General features: G+C 38.3%; 1 protein-coding gene across 5 annotated transcripts in view; it reads left to right on the plus strand.

Annotated features, from left to right (window-relative positions):
• The window catches only part of BPGM (bisphosphoglycerate mutase), a 36160-nt gene that overhangs the window by 17721 nt on the left and 1090 nt on the right, over positions 1-17349 (plus strand). The window contains exon 5 of one of the 5 annotated variants that reach the window (XM_063667855.1): positions 1935-2409. The exons of 3 other annotated variants lie outside the window; for them this stretch is intronic. In XM_063667855.1, coding sequence (XP_063523925.1) covers positions 1935-2074 — 140 coding nt within the window. In that variant the 3' untranslated portion in view covers positions 2075-2409. Of the gene's footprint in view, positions 1-1934; positions 2410-17349 lie in introns of those variants that run through there. One more of the 5 variants, XM_063667854.1, reaches the window with a different exon arrangement.

The raw sequence follows: 17349 nt of genomic DNA on the forward strand, positions 1-17349 counted from the left end.
TGTTTTTATTTGGGGGATAATTGATGTAAAACAGTGGGGTTGGTGTAGAAAGAAGTAAATTGTAGGAAATGACTTCAGTAGGAAGTATGTGAACACAGAAAAAGACATGGGCTGCCGGAGAGGGGGGTATCTATGAGAGAGGTAGAGAATAAAAATGATGGGGTTGGTGACCAAGGAGGATGGCAGATAGAGGGAAAAAATGGCAGAAAAGCCAGAACATGCAGTTAGGATAAGACCATAGCCTAGAAAACTAATGGAGTGGATGTGAGGATCCAGATTTGTCCGCAGGAAAATAGAAGGATGGTTTGTAATCTTGACTCTCACCCATTCTGGATATGATGACTTTGTTCCTTTTTGGCCTATAGTACCTCCTGGTGGTACTCCAGTTAACACTAATGGAGTTCTTAGATGTTGCTGTAGTTCTCCACTGTGACTTAACTCCCACACCTAACATGGAAGAAATTATGTCATGTGCATGAAATAGGCTGGATTGGATTTCAGGATCACTGCATAAGTTAGTTATTGTCCCTAAATGCCAATCTGCGTTAGTAAAGTTTCTCTTACAGTGTCTATTGAAAAATAAGGTCCCAAGTATTCTATCTCACAACTGTAAGAATTAAGCATAAGTGACTTTCTCAAGATCAGAAGAAATAGTATGTCATATTTTTTTCACATCATTTCTGTTAATTTAGTGAGATTTTAGCCCTTTCAAAATTGATTGTAGATGTATTCACTCGCCAGAATAGGCGTGTTAGTCTAATGTTAGTCCTCTTGTATTGCATGTCTAACTTTCCACAGCTCAAGTTACAGGTGTTTGTGTACTTCTTGATAACTTACCAACCTAAAAGAAAACATTTCATTGGATTTAGATGCTAACTTTTCAAGACTCCAAAAATTAAGTGAATCTCCCCTACTGTTTAGGGGGGAAATAAAGATTTTCTTCTATAGGAAGGACTGCTTTGCCAGTTCATGTGTATGTGTTTATGGTGGTACAAAATATAAGTTACCATCTTAATTGCCAATTTATGCTTACTATCAAGTTACATGATCATACATGCCCATTTTGTGGTTAATGCCTGTTGTCCGAATGTAATTATTAATAGCATCTCCTTTTGCTTTCAAAAGTGCCCCAGTCTGGATGATAAATTATGTGGTTACCTCACTATAAAAATATTGAGCTGGGTGTGGGGTCACACACCTGTAGTCTCAACTACTAGGGAAGTGGAGGCAGGAGGATTGCTTGTGCCTAGGTTTGAGATCAGCCTGGACAACATAGTGAGACCCCCTTTTAGAAAAATAAAAACGTAAAAATGAAGATGTTAGCTTTCACTACTGTTAAGAATTGAATCTAGAAATGGGCATAACCAGGGTTTTATATTTCCTGTAAGCACAAAAGTTGCTAAATTTCTTTGCATTTATTATAAAAGTAAAAACACTTGTGGCTGCAGATTCATCTGATTCCAAGCCGTGCTTTCTAGAGATGTTTATGTAAACTTCTCCCATATAAAATGGGCTCTTTCAAGGGACTGGAGTAATTTTTCCCTATTTTGTCTCTAAACTGCTTGACAAGCTAAAAATGTTTTACCTACTGGGGAGGAGTGTGGTAACTGATAGCATCAATGACAGCATACTATCCTATCAGAAAAATACTTTCTTATTGTTTGAAAACTGGGGTGGGAAGAATCATGACCCCAGTTAAATAACTGATTAGAATATTGGTCTATGCTGAAATCTCAAATTGCTTTAAGATCTTTCTACTAAGAGTATGCTAGTATTACTCATCTCCTCTTAGGTCTACTCTTAGAGGTATCATCCATATACCTCAACAGTAAAGAGTGTTGGTTCTGAAGATGTTAGTTGTTTCTCAGATATTTGATATTATGACACTGTAGGCAGTCATACCCTGACTGATGCTTTCTCCATTTGTGGAAAAGACAGGTGCTGTTGGAGGAAACTGAAATCTAAAGAGACTCTAGATTCCTTGGCCGTGATCATGGTAACTAGTTGGCGTCAAGAACTCTACTCAAAACTCAGTTCACTGAGGCTCCACACACAGTTATCACCTGGGCTTTAAAACTTTTTTCTAAAAGGTAGCCTTTCCTTTGACCTATTCTTTGTTTGGAATACTGTGTTTTAAGAAGCTGAGTCAAGAACATCCATGGCAGGTAAACTATAAAAAGGTAATTTAATGCAACTAATTGAGTCTTAAATTATTACTGCTGTTATAACATTGTGGTCTGAATGGCGCACTCTAGCATAGCTATACAGGATGACCTTTATTCAGTGCATACTGCGTGCCAAGTACAGTTTTAGGCATTTTACATATACATGTTGTTTTATGTAGGAACTAGAACATAGCTCTGAACTCACTGGAAAGCTATGGTTCAATACTGTGTTTTACTTTGCTGTTTAGTATATCCAGGTCATATTTTTTATTTCATTTGATCAATCATTGATCACTAAGCTGTTTTGCTTAAAGAAACTGCTTTAGTAAAAAGAATCAAACTATTGATACACCCATCATCATGGATGAACCTCAGCTTCATTGTGCCAAGTGAAAGAAATTGGGCTAAAAAAGCTGTGTATTGTATGATTCCGTTTATGTGCCATTTGGGAAAATGTAGAACTATCGGGAAATAACACAGATTGGTGGGGTAAGGGTAGGCTGCTGGGGGCACAAGGAAATTTTAAGGGGTTGATAGAGCTGTTTTATATCCTGATTGGTTATTACACTACTGTATGCAGTTGTCAAAACTCATAGGACCGTATGCTAAAAAGGGTGACTTTTGCTGTATGTAAATCATACCTCAAAAAAGACTTGCTTTATCCAGTGAACTCACCATTGCCGTAATTGGGACCTTATCTTTTGTTCACAAAGTAATAGACTACGTTAGTCAATTAGGAGAATTAAGTGAAGGGTTGAAGGTTTGCTATATGAACCTATCTGTGCCTTTGAAAACTAACCTGGAGGGCATTTGTTATGCTTTCTCAAGGCTTCAGGAGCCATCTGCTTCTGACTTTAGCACCTAAACCACAGTCATTATAGGGAACTGCCTTTTAAAGTCCTTCTTCATGAGAAATTATGTTTGAGAATCTTGCTAATGTTATAGGTTGAAAGCTCCTCTAATAAAGGTTTTTTTAATTTTTTTTATCCCAGACTATCTCTGCTTATTATCATCAATTTCTTTAGCCTTAATTGGGCCTTCCATCCCCTCCTTTTTCTCTTGTAACAACCTAGTCTAGGAGCGGGTCAACAAGGACCTCCTGGAGTCAACGCAGATGAATGGTACACTGGGAGGCAAGTGATAATGATTCGGAGCTAGATAACACTCTTGTATAAGAATTGCAAACACGGAAACCACATGTCAGTGCCTAAAGCAGGCTTCCTGGCTGATGGGGATGACCTCTCCCCTGTCAAATGATATTATTTATGTAATATCTCTGCTCATAAATCATATATGCTTTTGAGATTGCTTTACTTTTAATCTGATGGTAGTTAATGCTTTCGGAAGAAGTCAAAACAAGACATACAGAATATTATATAGTAAAAAAATGCCTACTTAAGGGACTGCTTTACTGGCTTTTAGAAGTACCATTATTGTGCTAATAAGTCCAGGTTAAAAAGCAGGGCCCACCTCTGACTGGTTCAGACACACTTCTCACAAAGCACCACCGTGAAAACATCTAACGCAGACCTAAGTATCTGAAAGCATCCTGTACTGTAGTGTTCCAGACAGGCATGTGTTTCATTCTCTGTGGTTGGCACAGTCACTTCCTGTTTGTTTCCTGCTGGCGTGCATCCAAGGAAAAGCCAGGTACCAAACTGAAACACTGGATGTATTCTGCATCTTGCCAGAGGAAATGGATTGTTTAGTCTGGGTTTAAGCACAGGACTATGCAGTTTCAAGTTTGGAGTAAGAGTGACACACAAGACACTCATGCAAGACAGACTTGATCCCTGAAGACCTGTGTGCAGCTGCATACATAGCAAGGCACAGAAGTGGTGAGATAAAATTAGAGACTCAGGGAGGAAAGGTCAGCTGGGACTAGCTGTGGGGATGGGGACTGATGAGTTGGTTACCTTTGGCATTTTAGTGTGATATTTTCAGAAGCAGCCAATTCAGGCCTCTCTTCTGTGAGGCAAGTAGTTGCCTATTGGTGTGATTAAGCTTTCTTTTATAATAATTGACTTATAGAACCCTTTATTTTTTAAACATTATAGGCTATTTTAACTACAAAATTAAACGTAGAATGGATTCTTCTCTCTGCCTTATTCTAAATTAGTGGCTTTTATTTTATCGTGTTATAATATTCAAATCACCCTAGCCTATCTTTACATATATAGTATTCAGATATTAAAGAACTAAAGTTAAAAATAGGTAGATCATTTATGAAACTCTGAATCTCTTGTTTCAGCTCTTATTGGCCATAAAGGAATACAGAACTCTTATCACAGATTGTCGGTGGGGTTTGAATTGTGACTTACCTGACCAGGAGAGGAAAGTGAGGAATGAATGGGTGGCACCTTATTAAACGAATGAGTTGACTGGAGTTATTTCCCTTTTTTTTTCTAATTCCAAAGAGTATACACTACAGAATTGGGGTTTCTTCTTTCCTTCTCATCCTGTAGCAAATCTTTCTGTCTCTCTGACCATCTCTTCTGGTTTTCTAAAATTCAAAGATTTTGAACACTTTGGAGAAAATCAAAGAACATATAAAGCCATTTAATTTGAATTGTTTATTATATTGGCACTAGATGTAAACAGCTTTTTGTTCAAGGCTAAGATTCTTTTAATTCTCCTTTTTTTTCTTGGTAAGGTCATAGGAGAGCACAGTGTTTAATCAAGGCTTCAACAGTAAAAGACTAGATTTAATTTGAAAACCCAGAGAGTTAGAATTTATTCAATTCAGGTATGCACCTAGGGTTCACTAAATCAGGTCTTGTTCATGGTACAAGGGATATAGCACCTATATGTGAATGAGACACACAACGTCCTTTTTTTTGGAGCTTTTAACCTCTTTCTGAAATTTGTCTATACTGTACCTCTGACAAAGTCCTTAGGGTGTTTTCATATATAGGCTTTATGTTTTAGGATTTTTAATTAACATTTTGTTCTTTTTTTTTTTTTTTTCTTTTTCAAAAATCAACTTTATTAAGGTGTAATTTAGGTATAATAAAATGCACAGGTTTTATTATTTATTTATTTATTTATTTACAAAAAATAGTTTCTTTATTGAGAATATGTGTGATGAACAGTGGGAGGACAGCGGGTGATTAGATCTGGGTAATTAGCATATTCATAATCTCAAACCTTTATCATTTAAAATGCACACATTTTAACTATGTAGTTTGATGAGTTTAGACACATACATATGCCCATGTAACCACTACCACATCTCCATTACCTCAAAATGTTCTCAGTCCCACTTCCACCAGGGCTAGACCGCTGATCTATTTTCTATCATTGTAGATTGGATTTATTTTTCCTAGAGTTTCCCATGAAAGGAGTCATTACGAAATATTTTTTAAGGGGGGGAGGAACTGGCTTTCTTCAGTCAGCATGTTTTTGAGATTCATTCATGTTGCTGGGTTTATCAGTAGTTTACTCCTTTTATTGCTGAATAATGTCCCATTCTATGGATATATTACAATTTTTAAAAATCCATTCATCCATTGATGTGCATTCAGGTTGTTTCCATGTGGGGCTGTTATTCACAAAGCTGTTATGAGCATTCACATACAAGTCTTTGGATATGTGCTTTTTATTTTTCTTATATATATATATTTTTATTATACTTTAGGTTTTATGGTACATGTGCGCAATGTACAGGTTAGTTACATATGTATACATGTGCCATGCTGGTGCGCTGCACCCACTAACTAGTCATCTAGCATTAGGTATATCTCCCAATGCTATCCCTCCCCCCTCCCCCCACCCCACAACAGTCCCTGAAGTGTGATGTTCCCCTTCCTGTGTCCATGTGTTCTCATTGTTCAATTCCCACCTATGAGTGAGAATATGCAGTGTTTGGTTTTTTGTTCTTGCGATAGTTTACTGAGAATGATGATTTCCAGTTTCATCCATGTCCCTACAAAGGACATGAACTCATCATTTTTGATGGCTGCATAGTATTCCATGGTGTATATGTGCCACATTTTCTTAATCCAGTCTATCATTGTTGGACATTTGGGTTGGTTCCAAGTCTTTGCTATTGTGAATAATGCCACAATAAACATACGTGTGCATGTGTCTTTATAGCAGCATGATTTATAGTCCTTTGGGTGTATACCCAGTAATGGGATGGCTGGGTCAAATGGAATTTCTAGTTCTAGATCCCTGAGGAATCACCACACTGACTTCCACAAGGGTTGAACTAGTTTAGAGTCCCACCAACAGTGTAAAAGTGTTCCTATTTCTCCACATCCTCTCCAGCACCTGTTGTTTCCTGACTTTTTAATGATTGCCATTCTAACTGGTGTGAGATGGTATCTCATTGTGGTTTTGATTTGCATTTCTCTGATGGCCAGTGATGGTGAGCATTTTTTCATGTGTTTTTTCGCTGCATAAATATCTTCTTTTGAGAAGTGTCTGTTCATGTCCTTCGCCCACTTTTTGATGGGGTTGTTTGTTTTTTTCTTGTAAATTTGTTTGAGTTCATTGTAGATTCTGGATATTAGCCCTTTGTCAGATGAGTAGATTGCGAAAATTTTCTCCCATTTTGTAGGTTGCCTGTTCACTCTGATGGTAGTTTCTTTTGCTGTGCAGAAGCTCTTGAGTTTAATTAGATCCCATTTGTCAATTTTGGCTTTTGTTGCCATTGCTTTTGGTGTTTTAGACATGAAGTCCTTGCCCACGCCTATGTCCTGAATGGTAATGCCTAGGTTTTCTTCTAGGGTTTTTATGGTTTTAGGTCTAACATTTAAGTCTTTAATCCATCTTGAATTGATTTTTGTATAAGGTGTAAGGTGTAAGGATCCAGTTTCAGCTTTCTCCATATGGCTAGCCAGTTTTCCCAGCACCATTTATTAAATAGGGAATCCTTTCCCCATTTCTTGTTTTTCTCAGGTTTGTCAAAGATCAGATAATTGTAGATATGTGGCGTTATTTCTGATGGCCCTGTTCTGTTCCATTGATCTATATCTCTGTTTTGGTACCAGTATCATGCTGTTTTGGTTACTGTAGCCTTGTAGTATACTTTGAAGTCAGGTAGTGTGATGCCTCCAACTTTGTTCTTTTGGCTTAGGATTGACTTGGCGATGCGGGCTCTTTTTTGGTTCCATATGAACTTTAAAGTAGTTTTTTCCAATTCTGTGAAGAAAGTCATTGGTAGCTTGATGGGGATGGCATTGAATCTGTAAATTACCTTGGGCAGTATGGCCATTTTCACGATATTGATTCTTCCTACCCATGAGCATGGAATGTTCTTCCATTTGTTTGTATCCTCTTTTATTTCCTTGAGCAGTGGTTTGTAGTTCTCCTTGAAGAGGTCCTTCACATCCCTTGTAAGTTGGATTCCTAGGTATTTTATTCTCTTTGAAGCAATTGTGAATGGGAGTTCACTCATGATTTGGCTCTCTGTTTGTCTGTTATTGGTGTATAAGAATGCTTGTGATTTTTGTACACTGATTTTGTATCCTGAGACTTTGCTGAAGTTGCTTATCAGCTTAAGGAGATTTTGGGCTGAGACAATGGGGTTTTCTAGATATACAATCATGTCGTCTGCTAACAGGGACAATTTGACTTCCTCTTTTCCTAATTGAATACCCTTTATTTCCTTCTCCTGCCTAATTGCCCTGGCTAGAACTTCCAACACTATGTTGAATAGGAGTGGTGAGAGAGGGCATCCCTGTCTTGTGCCAGCTTTCAAAGGGAATGCTTCCAGTTTTTGCCCATTCAGTATGATATTGGCTGTGAGTTTGTCATAGATAGCTCTTATTATTTTGAGATATGTCCCATCAATACCTAATTTATTGAGAGTTTTTAGCATGAAGAGTTGTTGAATTTTGTCAAAGGCCTTTTCTGTATCTATTGAGATAATCATGTGGTTTTTGTCTTTGGTTCTGTTTATATGCTGGATTACATTTATTGATTTGCGTATATTGAACCAGCCTTGCATCCCAGGGATGAAGCCCACTTGATCATGGTGGATAAGCTTTTTGATGTGCTGCTGGATTCGGTTTGCCAGTATTTTATTGAGGATTTTTGCATCAATGTTCATCAAGGATATTGGTCTAAAATTCTCTTTTTTGGTTGTGTCTCTGCCCGGCTTTGGTATCAGGATGATGCTGGCCTCATAAAATGAGTTAGGGAGGATTCCCTCTTTTTCTATTGATTGGAATAGTTTCAGAAGGAATGGTACCAGCTCCTCCTTGTACCTCTGGTAGAATTCGGCTGTGAACCCATCTGGTTCTGGACTTTTTTTGGTTGGTAAGCTATTGATTATTGCCACAATTTCAGCTCCTGTTATTGGTCTATTCAGAGATTCAACTTCTTCCTGGTTTAGTCTTGGGAGGGTGTATGTGTTGAGGAATTTATCCATTTCTTCTAGATTTTCTAGTTTATTTGCATAGAGGTGTTTGTATTATTCTCTGATGGTAGTTTGTGTTTCTGTGGGATCAGTGGTGATATCCCCTTTATCATTTTTATTGCATCTATTTGATTCTTCTCTCTTTTTTTCTTTATTAATCTTGCTAGCCGTCTATCAATTTTGTTGATCCTTTCAAAAAACCAGCTCCTGGATTCATTAATTTTTTGAAGGGTTTTTTGTGTCTCTATTTCCTTCAGTTCTGCTCTGATTTTAGTTATTTCTTGCCTTCTGCTAGCTTTTGAACGTGTTTGCTCTTGCTTTTGTAGTTCTTTTAATTGTGATGTTAGGGTGTCAATTTTGGATCTTTCCTGCTTTCTCTTATGGGCATTTAGTGCTATAAATTTCCCTCTACACACTGCTTTGAATGCATCCCAGAGATTCTGGTATGTTGTGTCTTGGTTCTCATTGGTTTCAAAGAACATCTTTATTTCTGCCTTCATTTCGTTATGTACCCAGTAGTCATTCAGGAGCAGGTTGTTCAGTTTCCATGTACTTGAGCGGTTTTGAGTGAGATTCTTAATCCTGAGTTCTAGCTTGATTGCACTATGATCTGAGAGATAGTTTGTTATAATTTCTGTTCTTTTACATTTACTGAGGAGAGCTTTACTTCCAAGTATGTGGTCAATTTTGGAATAGGTGTGGTGTGGTGCTGAAAAAAATGTATATTCTGTTGATTTGGGGTGGAGAGTTCTGTAGATGTCTATTAGGTCCGCTTGGTGCAGAGCTGAGTTCAATTCCTGGGTATCCTTGTTGACTTTCTGTCTCGTTGATCTGTCTAATGTTGACAGTGGGGTGTTAAAGTCTCCCATTATTAATGTGTGGGAGTCTAAGTCTCTTTGTAGGTCACTCAGGACTTGCTTTATGAATCTGGGTGCTCCTGTATTGGGTGCATATATATTTAGGATAGTTAGCTCTTCTTGTTGAATTGATCCCTTTACCATTATGTAATGGCCTTCTTTGTCTCTTTTGATCTCTGTTGGTTTAAAGTCTGTTTTATCAGAGACTAGGATTGCAACCCCTGCCTTTTTTTGTTTTCCATTTGCTTGGTAGATCTTCCTCCATCCTTTTATTTTGAGCCTATGTGTGTCTCTGCACGTGAGATGGGTTTCCTGAATACAGCACACTGAAGTGTCTTGACTCTTTATCCAATTTGCCAGTCTGTGTCTTTTAATTGGAGCATTTAGTCCATTACATTTAAAGCTAATATTGTTATGTGTGAATTTGATCCTGTCATTATGATGTTAGCTGGTTATTTTGCTCGTTAGTTGATGCAGTTTCTTCCTAGTCTCGATGGTCTTTACATTTTGGCATGATTTTGCAGTGGCTGGTACCGGTTGTGCCTTTCCATGTTTAGTGCTTCCTTCAGGAGCTCTTTTAGGGCAGGCCTGGTGGTGACAAAATCTCTCAGCATTTGCTTGTCTGTAAAGTATTTTATTTCTCCTTCACTTATGAAGCTTAGTTTGGCCTTTTTTTTTTTTTTTTTTTTGAGACGGAGTTTCACTCTGTTGCCCAGGCTAGAGTGCAGTGGTGCAATCTGGGCTCACTGCAAGCTCCACCTCCCAGGTTCATGCCATTCTCCCACCTCAGCCTCCCAAGTAGCTGAGACTACAGTTACCCGCCACCACTCCCGGCTAATTTTGTTTTTGTATTTTTAGTAAAGATGGGGTTTCACTGTGTTAGCCAGGATGGTCTCGATCTCCTGACCTCGTGATTGGCTGCCTCGTCCTCCCAAAGTGCTGGGATTACTGGCATTAGCCACCACACCCAGCCTAACATTTTATTCCTTATAGCCTTTAATTATATGTAAAAAGTAGATTCACATAATAAATACAGTTGTAATTACTTAGTGGATCATATTACTGAATAATTTCTGGACCCTAGCAGCCAAACCATAAAAGTGTGACTTACAGTTGAATAAACATTTACTAAATCTTGCAGTGGGTAAAGCACTGTGTTCTAACAGCGTGGGTGATACAGAAATGGATCAAATATTGTTCCTGCTCTCAAGGAATTTATAATCCTGGTGGGAAAAGTGAGCATTTGCACAAGCACCTCTACCAGAAGATGCTTTAGTAGATGTTCAGTGTACATAACAGTTTGTCTTTGGTTCCTGTTCCTACTATGGTGACTTAGGGGAGGGGGTTGGTAGGTGCAAATTTGACTTCCTGAAGTTAGTCCTCTATGCAGAAAATAAAGTTGTTTGACTTTCTCCCCAATTTTGGCCTTGAGCTACTTCCTGGACTTATTACCCCAAACTTTCATTATTTCTTCCTTAAAATATCCCATTATTTAAATTGACTACAGTTAGCTCCTAGGTGCTTCTACATGAAGATTCAAGACTTAAAGGCAGACTTTAAGTCTTTAACACAGACTTAAAGACTTTAAAAGACTTAAAGACTTTAACACAGACTTAAAGGCAATGGCAGACCCTTAAAGACAAGGGTAGCTGTGAAGGGAAACACCACTGGGTTCTCACCCTGCACCTGCTCCTCTCCACCCTACTGTAGAACACAGTGCCTTGCCCATTGCAAGAATTTAGTAAATGTTTGTTCAACTGTAAGTAACACTATTATGGTTTGGCTGCTAGGGTCCGGAAATTATTTAGTAATATGGTCTGCTAAGTAAGGACAACTGTATTTAACTCCACACCACTGTGGAGAGGGGTAGGTACAGGGTGAGAACTCAGTGGTGTTTCCCTTTACAGCCAGCCCTGGAACAATATGGATTTGAACTACATAGGTTCACTTATACATGGATTTTTTTCCCAACAAAACTTGGATCAAAAATACTACACTTGCTGGATGTGAAATCTGTATATACGTAAGGCTGATAGTATTAATTCAGTTTAGTTTAATATAGTTCAGATGCATTATTCTGGCCTTAGGAGCTCTGCCTGCTTAACTTTCTCAGGATGATGAATGTGACTTATGCCAGAATTGAGTAATGAGTAGTGGCTTCACTGTGGTTTTTCCTAATTTGCTGTTTTAAAATTTTAGTCGGCCAGGCACGGTGGCTTACGCCTGTAATCCCAGCACTTCGGGAGGCCGAGGCAGACCGATCACGAGGTCAGGAGATCGAGACTATCCTGGCTAACATGGTAAAACCCCATCTCTACTAAAAATACAAAAAAATTAGCCGGGTGTGGTGGTGGGCACCTGTAGTCCCAGCTACTCTGGAGGCTGAGGCAGGAGAATGGCGTGAACCCGGGAGGCGGAGCTTGCAGTGAGCCGAGATTGCACCACTGCACTCCAGCCTGGGTGACAGAGTGAGACGCCATCTCAAAAGAAAATAATAATAATAAAATAAAATTTTAGTCACTTAAGTCTCATTGACTGATTATTAACCAGTCTAAGTATTTTAAATATTTGTAAGTAATTAGTCTGCTGTGTGAATGGCTTGAGTAGTCATTAAAGTGGAATGTTGATTTTATTTATTTATTGGAAACATTTCTATTTTTGTTGAACTCTCCTTCCTTTGTAGTTGAAATATTACGGCGGCCTTTGTTTATTTGGCTCTTTAATTTGGTCCCACACAAAAGGGACCAAACTTGAGAGTACTGCTATTAAACAGGGGACCTGTTGGATCTGGTTAGACCTGAGGCCATGGTCAAACAAGTGAATCCCATGTATACCCCAGCCCCTTGCTGAAGACCTGGAACTCGTTTCTAAAGTCACAGACAACAACCCCTAAACATGGCCCATCATAATCGCAGTGTGTTAGCAGGGGATCAGACAAACTTATTCATTCCCTTCACCAGTCGTGGGAACACTGGATGGCATCAGCAGATGTCCATTTAGGACCCAGCCTTTCACAGGGGCAGAGCATTCATATAAACATTCTTCTCTCTCCTCCTCGGTAGTCGTGGAAATAACCATGGATAAGTCACCTGACCAGGGTTTAAATCCTGGGGATTTGGTAACCATGGATAAGTCACCTGACCAGGGTTTATATCCTGGGGATTTGGTAGTTTAAAAAGGTCCATTTTTACTGCCTTAATAGTCCTGTGAGTAGAGCAGGTTTATTTAACCACTCTGGATCTGTTTCCTTTTTTTTTTTTTTTTTTTTTAATTGAGACAGAGTCTTGCTGTGTTGCCCAGGCTGGAGTGCAGTTGCACAGTCTTGGTTCCCTGCAACCTCCACCTCCCAGGATCAAGCAATTCTCCTGCCTCAGCCTCCCAAGGATCTGGGATTACAGGCATCCACCACCACACCTGGCTAATTTTTGTATTTTTAGTAAGAGATGGGGTTTCACCATGTTGCCCAGGCTGGTCTTGAACTCCTGACCTCAGGTGATCCACCCACCTCGGCCTCCCAAAGTGCTGAGATTAGAGGCGTGAGCCACCGCGCCCAGCCCTGTTTACTATTTTTTAACATCTTTATTGTGTTATAATTCACATACCATGCAATTCGCCATTTAAAGTATACAATTAAATGGCTTTTAGTGTATTCACAAAATTGTAAATCCATTACCACAATCAATGTTGGAACATCTTCACTACCCTAAAAAGAAACCCAGTGCCCCTTAGCTGCTATCACCCCCCCAGTCCCTCCCCTATTCCACCCAGCCCTGGGCAACAACTAATCTACTTTCTGTCACTATAGATTCATCTGTTGTGGACATTTCATATAAATGGACTCATGCAGTAAGTGGTCCTTTGTGACTGGCTTCTTTTATTCAGTAGCATCATGCTTTCAAGATTCATCCAAGAACCTTGTTGTGGTTTGCATCAGTACTTCATTCCTTTTCATTGCCAAATAATATTCTATTGTATGGATATACCACATTTATCTGTTCATTAGTTAATGGACATTTGTGTTGTGTTCACTTTTTGACTATTATGAATAATGCTGCTATGAAAGTTTGTGTACAAGTTTTGTATAGACTCATGTTTCATTTCTCTTGTGTATATGCTTAGTAGTGGAATTGCTGGGTCATATGGTAGATCTGTGTTTAACAAAAGGAATCGCCAGACTGTTTTCCAAAGAGGCTATAGCCTTTTGCATACCTGATTTTACAGTGTATTATGATTCCAGTTTCTCCACATCCTTACTCACACTTGTTTATAATCTGACTTTTTCTTGTTGCCATCCTAGAGGGTACAAAGTAGCATCTCATTGTGGTTTTGATTTGCATTTCCTTGATAGCTAGTAATATTAAGCCTATTTTTATGTACTTATTGACCATTTGTATATCATTGGAGAAATGGCTGTTTAAACCTTTTGCCCATTTTTAAATTTGATCATTTGTCTTGTCTTTTTATTGTTGGAGACAGTTCTTATATCTGATAAGGAACTTGTATCTAGACTATATATGATATGCAAATTTTTCTCCCATTCTCTGGGTTGCCTTTTTATGTTCTTAATAGTGTCCTTTGAAGCACAAACATTTTTAATTTTTATATATCCAGTTTATTTTTTTCTTCTATTGTGTATGCTTTTGGTGCCATATCTGAGAAACCATTAATTAACTCAAGGTCGTGAAGACTTTACTCCTATGGCTTTTTTTCTAAAAATTTTTACAATTTTAGCTCTTGACTCTTAAGTCTTTGATTCATTTTGAGTTAATTTTTATATAAAGTGTGAGTTAGGGGTCCAACTTCATTCTTTCACATGTGGATATACAGTTATCCCAGTACTATTTGTTGAAAAGATTATTCTTTCTGCATTTCATTGTCTTGGCACACTTGTTGGAAATCAATTGATAAAAAATATGAGGGTTTATTTTGGGTTCCCAATTCTATTTCATTGATCTGTGTCTATCTTGATTACTATAGCTTTGTAGTAAGTTTTGAAATCAGGAACTATGAGTCCCTTGGTTTATTTCTTCTTTTTCAAGGTTGTTTTGGCTATTCTGAGTACCTTAGATTTCCATATGAACTTTAAGATCAGTTTGTCAATTTATACAAAAAAGTCTGCTGAGATTTTTGATAGGATTGTATTGAATCTGTATGTTAATTTAGGCAATATTGCCCTCTTAACAGTGTTACATCGTCTAATCCATAATCTTATATGTTGCTTATTGCTACTGTATTAAAAACCCAATTTCCTTTTCTATAGTGTGCTTGTATCCTGCAGCCTTGCTGAGTTTATTAGTTCCAACAGGTTTTTGTTGGGATCATACCATCTACAAATAGAGATAGTTTTACTTCTTCCTTTCCAATCTGGGTGCCTTTTATTTCATTGTCTTGCCTAGTTGCCCTGGCTAGGATCTTAAATACAATGTTGGATAGAAGTATAATGTTCAGTCATTCTACAATAAAGTCTTAGGTTCAAGAACTTAAGATTAATAGTTGGTGACACTGCAAAGGCACACATCTATGAGTGGTGAATCCGAGATGCTGATAGATATGTACACTCATAGTTTCTACTTCTCCTGGTAAACTTTAGTCAAACATGGTCACTTTTGTTATCTTTTAACAAATTAGTTTTTTACTAATTTGAAAATTTAGATTATTTGGAGAAATCTATAAAATCCATTTTTCTCTCCAATTTAGTGAGCAATATGCTTACAGACTCTGGAAACAGAAAGCATGGTCCTTGCACAGTAGATGAATATAAACAGTACTCAGTGTTCTCATGCTCGTGTCTCTAAGGTGCCTCTGCTTTTCTTAACCATTAAGAATAAAATAAAGGAATGTTGGTGCTAGAGAGACTATCCGCTCTCATTTTATAAATGAAGAAATAATTGATTGGAGGTAAAATCTTGGCCAAGGTCACTCACACATGTTCTTCCACAGAGTACTAGGAACATAAAGGGCCCTCAGTTACTAGTTAATGAATGAGTTAGGTTTGGAGACCTCCAGAGCTTCCCCTGGATTTGGGAGTGAGCACTGTTGGATTTGAAAGGCTCAGTGGTCACCAGACTCCAAACAACAGGCTGTTGACTTCCCCTCCTGCTCTTTCCAAGGGATGTTTGTGGTGGCTGTTGTGCGGCTAGCTGACATTTCTAACCTGTTGAAGCCAGGTGCTTAGAATCTAGAGCAGTCATCTCCCTGCTAAACAGCTAGAGGTCTGGTCTGAATAGATTTGTTCTCAGCATCTGTAGTTTGTGATGGTAATCTTCTGTAAGGTTGCAGTGTGAGGGTAGGGCTTGGCAGGGCAAAGGAGTATCTTAATAGCCTTCCCTTTAAATCTTCTACCTAGAAGGGAATTCCTGATGGAGAAAGAAGAGACACTTATTGTGCTACCCTTTTTTCATGTATGTTCTCTTTTAAGCCACCCCTTTTATCCCACAACCCTTTAAAATTCTGGCAAAGGAAGAGTGTGTGTTTCTTTTCTTTCTTTTTTAATTGACAGGAGAATTGGAGGTCCAGAGAAGTTACTTGCCTAAAATTGCATAGTACATTGAAGGGGGACTGGCGGGGGCGGGGTGATGGGACAGTACACTTACTTGGAAGAGACTGTGTCTTCCGAGTTAAGATCCTTTCCATTTTTCATAGTTGTTTGAGTATGGATAGTTTGTGTATAAGAGTTATTAGGTAGCTCTTCTAGGCCTTGACATGAAATTCTAATAAAAAGCCACCCCAGCAGTAAGGATCCAGTGGTACGATTCTGTGACTGTTTGGCTGGTGCTCACAGTTAGGATCAATGGCTAATTAAAATGAAAAGGTGCATTGATTACTAACTGATAACAACTTATTCTGCCGCCCTCAAGTAAAGACAAATCCTTGGACTCCCTTGAACTTGTTCCACCTAGGTCCTTTCTGTTAACATAGAACAGGAAGCATATGGTTAGAATTTAGAAGTCTATGTGATTAATAAAGGAGTGTTTTTAAAGTAGATAATTTGAATACTTTCAGTTGTCTTTTAGCTTGTTGAACTTCATCTCTTTCTCACGCCTTCCCTTTGCTCACTTTGAACTCAGAAACTTGAGAGGAGTTACATTATACAGCAGGTACAGACCCCTAGGTTTGAATCCAGGCTCTGCCATTTACTCTGTGTGTGATAAGTGTTTACTTAACCTCTCTGTGCCAGAACTTGTTACATGGAGAAATAATATGTCATCATAGGATTGCAATGATGATTAAATGAGTTAATACATACAAAATGCTTAAAAGAGTACCTGGCATGAAATATGAACTCAGGACATGTTAGCTGTTTATTGTTAAAAGTACTTATAATAATAAAGGATATTATTACTACCACTGCTACTACAACTACAGCTCTTCTGGTCCAAGTTGAATTACCTGTAATTCAGTTGTACTTTAAAAAGGGCCAAAGGTGGCTTGTGTTTTATATATACCTTCCTTTTTTAGCAGCTGGAATGTTCAGGGACCATAGGAGAGTGAGCCCTGTTCACAGGCATGCTGTAAAATCCCTTCCTGATTCCCTTGACTGTGCTTTCTAAGCACCTAGGAAAGCATTCCTGCTGGACTGGATCTAGCTCAGGGTATTGCAAGCTCACTTAGTATGGGAAAACCAAACACATTCTAAGCAAATGAACTAGATTTAGAGATTAGCGAAAAGTCCTAATTTTAGTACCAGCCTGGGTACAGCACATAAAAGGAGAAATACAGACAACGCTCCTGGTTCACTTTCTGATTTTTCGAGATTACCTGATTCCTTGGAAAACTAGTAACACAAATTGTGGGCATAGAGAAAATAATTTTCCTTCCTTTCAGATTTAGATAGGAAACAGGAACAGATTGTCCCAAAAGGTATCTACTGTCCTGATGTAGCACTTGCTGTGAATCTCTAAGCCTTTTTTTTTTTTTTTTGTAATTTCTGGAAAGTTCCTGGATTCCAGGAATTATAGCTGGA

Source organism: Pongo pygmaeus, chromosome 6 (genome assembly GCF_028885625.2).
Source record: "Pongo pygmaeus isolate AG05252 chromosome 6, NHGRI_mPonPyg2-v2.0_pri, whole genome shotgun sequence".
Taxonomy (NCBI): Eukaryota; Metazoa; Chordata; class Mammalia; order Primates; family Hominidae; genus Pongo; species Pongo pygmaeus.